General features: G+C 37.0%; 1 protein-coding gene across 1 annotated transcript in view; it reads right to left on the bottom strand.

Annotated features, from left to right (window-relative positions):
* Nucleotides 1–6,127, bottom strand: part of COL6A6 (collagen type VI alpha 6 chain) — a 148,617-nt gene that overhangs the window by 38,097 nt on the left and 104,393 nt on the right. Inside the window, exons 26-29 of the mRNA XM_017510156.2 lie at nt 5,240–5,302; nt 4,437–4,487; nt 2,734–2,769; nt 1,633–1,695 (exon numbers count right to left, since the gene is read on the bottom strand). Coding sequence (XP_017365645.1) covers nt 1,633–1,695; nt 2,734–2,769; nt 4,437–4,487; nt 5,240–5,302 — 213 coding nt within the window. The remainder of the gene's footprint in view (nt 1–1,632; nt 1,696–2,733; nt 2,770–4,436; nt 4,488–5,239; nt 5,303–6,127) is intronic.

Here is a 6,127-nt window from a genome sequence, read left to right as displayed (position 1 = left end):
AAAAAAAAAAAAAAATGTTTCCTGAGGAAAGAAATATCAAGGTGAAGATTTAGAGAATTTAAAAGAGGAGTACAGTCATTCAAAGAGAACTGAAGAGGCATTCAGAATTTAAGTGGAAGTTTTGCCAAAATCTTCCAATAGAAACTTCAGCTCTTTCAGAGGGAAAATCTGGATTTTTCAATGACTCAGCTTCAAATCCAAAAACACTCATGTAAAGGTGGAAAAAGTAGCTCGATAGGTGAAAAGACGAAGTTACAGAAAGTGATACTTGTCAAAATGGAGAACAACAAAAAAATCAAGTATTTTCAAAGGCCAACAGAAAAGTGTATATGTTTCCCATTAGTGTATTGTCTTTTGAAATGATTAATGTGCCTTTGTGGGGAAAGATCCAACCATGAACTTGTTAGCGTGCTTCCGATGTTCAAGGCTAAACTTCATTAATAAGCCAAGGGAAATAAATGATCCAGAGACAGTTCAATGCAGATGACATCTGGATTAATTTGAAAGTCTTTTCCAATTATTTTTCTAATTATGTCAGCCTTCATCTTTTTTTAATAGAACATCATGTTAATAGATAGCCATCCAAAAACAAGTATAAGGAAAAGAATTATAGCTGAGAAGCAGTCTTTATAGGAGGAGGAGGAGGAAGAGGAGGGGGAGGAGGAAAAAAAGAGGAGTTTCCTTATTTTGTACCCCTAAAACCTACATAAGCAATGTCTATACATAAAGATCTTACAGTTTACAGAAACAAAATTAGATCAGAGCAAAATTAGCTATGAAGACAAAACTGGAAAACCACTTCAAGTATACATTTTTATCAGGCTTTTAGAATTCTTACTAATTGACATGATAAACTAAGACCAGTTTGCCTGATCATTGCTGTTCTGAAGAAAAAAGATGATGTCTGTATCAAGAGACAATTATCTTAGGATTGTCTTTTAGAAAACTAAAACAGCATTTTCACTTATACACAGTCTAAGATATATAGAGAGTCAGCAAATGCAAGAAAACCATTCTTAACCCAGGGGAACCCAAGGCAAGCCCAGGGGATGAATTTTATTGAAGACCTATATTTATTCCAAGTGATTCAAACCACTAGGTGATATCTAAGCCCCTCCACAGAATAAAGACATACTCAGTTACAGAGTAAACAAACTTTCTCACAAAGCTCAAGAGATAGCATCCTTGAGCTAAATAAGAAGAGGACCTTTCTGCATATATCTCATTAAAAGTAGATTAACAAAACCTGAAAAGTGAACACAAGATGCCAGTGGGCCTTAGGCTGCACTAAACCTGCCAGGGAGACAGGATTAAACTAACTGCATTTTGGCAGTGTGAAAACTGTTTTGAATCACAGGGAGTTCTTTCACAAAATCTTATTACCAGTGTTAAGTATGGTACCTGGCAGCTAGAACATGTGAACTTGCTCACTAAAAGCAAACAGTTCATTGTTTCTGCACTGGCATTGAGAGATGAATAATATATCCATTCCCCTTCCCCAAGTTTGCCTTAACAGAAAAGACATGCATTTTGCAAGTCACTGGTAACAAAAGACAACTCAAACTGTCAATGTATGAAGGAGGACTTCCTAACGTAGTGAGGTTGTCAACAATTGGACTCTAAGAAGCTTACCGTTGTGCCTCTAGCTCCCTTCGGCCCTGTCTCTCCCGGACCACCAGGGTCCCCAGTCTCACCCTAAATACATTAGTTAAAGCAAAATAGTTATTAAAATCAAACATACATATTTAACATACTTGCATCTTTAAACTGATTCCACGAAGACATTTTTGATACGCATTTTTAACGGTCTTCTTTGAAGAGTGTGAGGGTATGTGTGTTTCCATTGATGTAACTCTCTACAGAGCACACTGCATCAGCATTGTTTCACTTTGTTGTCTCTCCAGTGACAACACGAGCCACTGGCTCTTTGGAGAAGTGTACTTTGTTCTTTTATTTTATCCTCTGACGCTATCATAGAACCTGGCATTTACTGAGTTCGGTAACGGTTTCTAAAAAAAGTGGTATCTCGAAGGTAGAAGATGTCATTGCTAACTAGTTATTTGAGGATGATTTATAAACATATTGGGAAAATTGAGCCAGGTGAAATCATACAATTTTGGTTTTTTACATTATACTTTTTTTTTTTTTTTGAGGCGGAGTCTCGCTCTGTCACCCAAGCTGGAGTGCAATGGAGCAATCTCAGCTTACTACAACCTCCGTCTCCTGGGTTCAATTGATCCTCCCACCTCAGGCTCCTGAGTAGCTGGGACTACAGGCATGCACCACCACACCCAGCTAATTTTCGAATTTTTAGTAGAGATGGGGTTTTGTCATGTTGGCCAGGCTGGTCTCGAACTCCTGACCTCAAGTGATCCACCTGCCTCAGCCTCTCAAAGTGCTGGAATTATAGGCGTGAGACACTGCACCCAGCCTTATAATTTTCTTTGAGTAAATGAGAAAATATATATGATAGAGGGAAGGTATAAATTTGAGAAAAAAAAATTTTGAAAGGCGAATTTTTCTATCTTCTCATATTAATTTAAAAACTAGAAATACTTTTTAAGTCTTACACTCCTAAACAAATCTATAATCTTAAAAAAAAAATTGGTCTATTTCTTTCTTCCCTCCTTCCTTCCACAAAGGTAGAACGTTTATTTATCATCCACTGTTCTTCTATTGGCCCAGGATATATTTCATAACCTCCATCTCTAGTTACTAGGAAGCACACGGTACCTTAGGTCCACTTTCTCCAGGGAATCCTTCTTGTCCCTGTAATGGAGAGGTGGGGAAGATTAATACAGGCACACATCACCCAGTGAGGTTTACACTGACTTTCATTTTACCTGCTGTCCTTTTTAGTTTTGATACCTCTGAATTAAGAAAGGGCCAAAGCAATGAAATCTGGAAGCTAAATAGCAGTATCTGAGAAACAAACTTTAATTTATAAGTTAAAGTACTTAAGGTTTCTTCAATATATTATAACTACCTAGGTGGTTAAAAGCACACATCTGAAGAGTTGCAAATCGGCTTTCCTTCTTTTGTATGCATATAACAGCATAGATGTTCATTTGGCCGTGTGTCTCTGAGGTGATCTTAAAATGGATTTCAATGGAGAAATCTAGAAAGCCTATGGAGAGTCTAAACTTGATCATTCATTTTAGGGTCCTCTGTTTAGTTCACTTTGTTCAAAGAATATAACTGAAAAGCTATAATAATCCCTATTAAATAAAAAAGTACATGATTAATTTAAAATAAAGTCCATTTTCTGATTATAATAAATCCTCGAACATGTATAAAATCAAAAGAATAGAAAGAAAAATCACCAAAATCTTACTGCTCAGAATGATTATACATATTTTGTCATATTTCCCTTTAGCTTTTTAAACTGCAATGTAATACAATTGAGATAAAGGTTTTTCTGAGTATATTCTAAATTTTTACTTGAAATCGTCACAGAATTTCTTTACATAATTATAAACTTCATATACATTCATTTTATAGGGTGGCTAAATTCCAATGCCATAGGCTACTTAATATTTCCCTTCTTGTGGGAAATTAAGGGATTATATAATGGAATATTAACTGTTCTCTGTTCTAATGAACATTACACTGGAAATCCCTCATTCACTAGTATTATTTCTCAGAAAGTTCTAGTGTTTCATTCTTTATTCTTCCAAACAGCCTCTTGCATTATTCTCATTTGAATTTCACTTGGAATTATGTTGATCCTTTATACTATTTTAGACTTTCCAACAAGATCTTGGAATGCCTCGCCATTTATTGAAATTCTCTTTTCTATCTCAGCAATTTATTCTCAAAGATCTCAAACATTTTGCAGAAATGATATCCTTAACTATGTTATGTTTTTTGTATTTTGTAATTATAATGGGACCTTTTTCATTCTTCTTAGTGGTAATTGTTAGTATATAGAAATCACTGGTCTTTGTAAACTTCTCTCTCAAGTTCCGGCCTCCTAAATATTCAGTGACAATATAAAATTACTATTCTAACATACAGTTTTAAGTTATTGCTTGGCCCAGTACATTTAGAAAACTCCTGCACAACCTCTGACTAATGGCTAAAGCAAACATAGTAAAAGGCAGCCTAATTTTGGAGCACTTTCCTGAGTAAACTTAAGCGTAGATCTGCTAAGATTGCATACTCTGTTCAGGCTGGAACAAGTCAGACTTGGGCCACACATCACTGTAAAGAACAGAAAATGTATTTTCAAGTTTCACTTGTTGCCTGCACCTTCAACTACCACGTTCTTTTCTCTCCTACCGCATTCCTCATGAGATAAAAGCAAATGAATTATCAAAATGTATTTCTGTCTGACTGCCTCATTCCCTTTTTCCCTTTTTCTCTTAAATGTGGCAAACAAAATAAGTAACAAAAAAGAAATGGAAAATGTCCAGCTTCCAGCAGACATCACTTACCTTTGCTCCCTTACGTCCAACGCTACCATAACCTGGACTGCCATCATCGCCCTGTAAACAGAGCAATTGATTAGCAACATCCCAGACTACAGATAGAGGCAGGCTTATTCCTCAAGAGGACAAGACTGCCACCTTTTTGGTTTGATAAAGAAAAACCAGGATACAGGATCCTCCTTCTGGGGCAGGCCACCGACATTTTATGATAGTCGTACTAAAGGCAATTGTTTGATACAAACAGTGCACTGCCCCTTGGTATTCTCATCTGTAAGCTGAGAATAATAATTATACCTACTCGTGTTGCTATAAAGATTAAATGAACAGAAAATCAGGCATATAATAATTTTTCAGTAAGAAGAGATAGCAGTATTACCTCTCCCGGATAACACTTGTATTTTAATACCATTTTTGATTTGCCAGACAAAAACAAGAAGTAAATGCCCCAGCATTGGCTACTGTCTGATCCTTATAGAAACCCTGAGCAATGGGGAAGGATCGAATGGGTTTCTGATGAAGGGGCTCTGATAAAAAGAAAGGCTGGAAAAGGGGTCATGGGATGGCTGAAGACAAGTTTCACTGTTTGGCTTCAAGAGCATTCTGGCCATGATGTATGGCACCTGGGGAATTGCCACCTTTGGAAGGCTGGCCAAGGGACTAAGATGAGGACAATAGATCTCTCAATTTCCAGAAAACTATAAAACTGCATCAAGATGGTATCCCTAAAACTCTCTTTGGAGAACCACACCATATATCTACTGAACTGAAAGATTCAAAGACCAGATAAAAACTAGTGACAAAATACAAACCTGTAAGCCACGTGGACCAGGAAAACCAACCGCTCCTTTTTCTCCCAGATCTCCAGGTTCTCCCTGTTAAACAGAGAGGTTGTTTTTAGGTTGGAAATGAGAAATGATTGCACTAATTCAGCTCATCTGTGTGGATCACACACAGCAATGGGTTTGTGCCCAGAACTGCGTGTTGTGCAAGCGATACAAGAGGAACTGCTGTTGTTGGCCAGGGAGGCATCCTCCGTTGATCATTGAAGCCTCAGCAAGCACGATTTATTGTTTAGCGCAAGTTGCCATCTCAGCAGCTCCATGCCATGAAAATGAGTCAAGAGAAAAGCTCTGTAATGTTTTTTAAAAATTAATAACATTGTTTCCAGGATGATTCATGCAAATCATCTGGCCCCTGCAAAGATGGCAGATTGATTAATCTAGTTTTAAGATACAGAATGAGAATGAAGATAAACAAGGGAGCATGACAACCTGGCAATAATTTCTAACTTCTAACTAGTAGAACATCTTCTGCGGTTTATTAATCAATCTCAGGATTATGTTGAGGAAAGTTCACCTACATGGGAAATCAACATGGGTTTACAGAGCGAGTTCCCTCCTTTTTATAAAAAGATAATTTTAATTTTCAAATAGTTTTAAATGTACAGAAATGTTGTGAACATAGTACAGAACGTTCCTACACATTCACATCAATTTTCCCCTATTTGTAACATTGTATTACACTAGCTGCATTGGTAGGGTACATTCGTCACAACAGAATCAATACTGATTTCTTAACTAAAGCCCAGACTTTATTCAGGTCTTTTCTTTTAGCTGATAGTCTTTTCCTGTTCCAGGATCCCATCCAGGATCCACGTTATGTCTCCTTAGGCTCCTTTAGACCGGATAGTTTCTCAG

The sequence above is a fragment of the Cebus imitator genome, unplaced genomic scaffold (assembly GCF_001604975.1).
Source record: "Cebus imitator isolate Cc_AM_T3 unplaced genomic scaffold, Cebus_imitator-1.0 Scaffold432, whole genome shotgun sequence".
NCBI classification, from domain to species: domain Eukaryota; kingdom Metazoa; phylum Chordata; class Mammalia; order Primates; family Cebidae; genus Cebus; species Cebus imitator.
The sequence above is the reverse complement of the archived record's forward strand: the minus strand, read 5'-3'. Positions and strand labels throughout refer to the sequence as shown.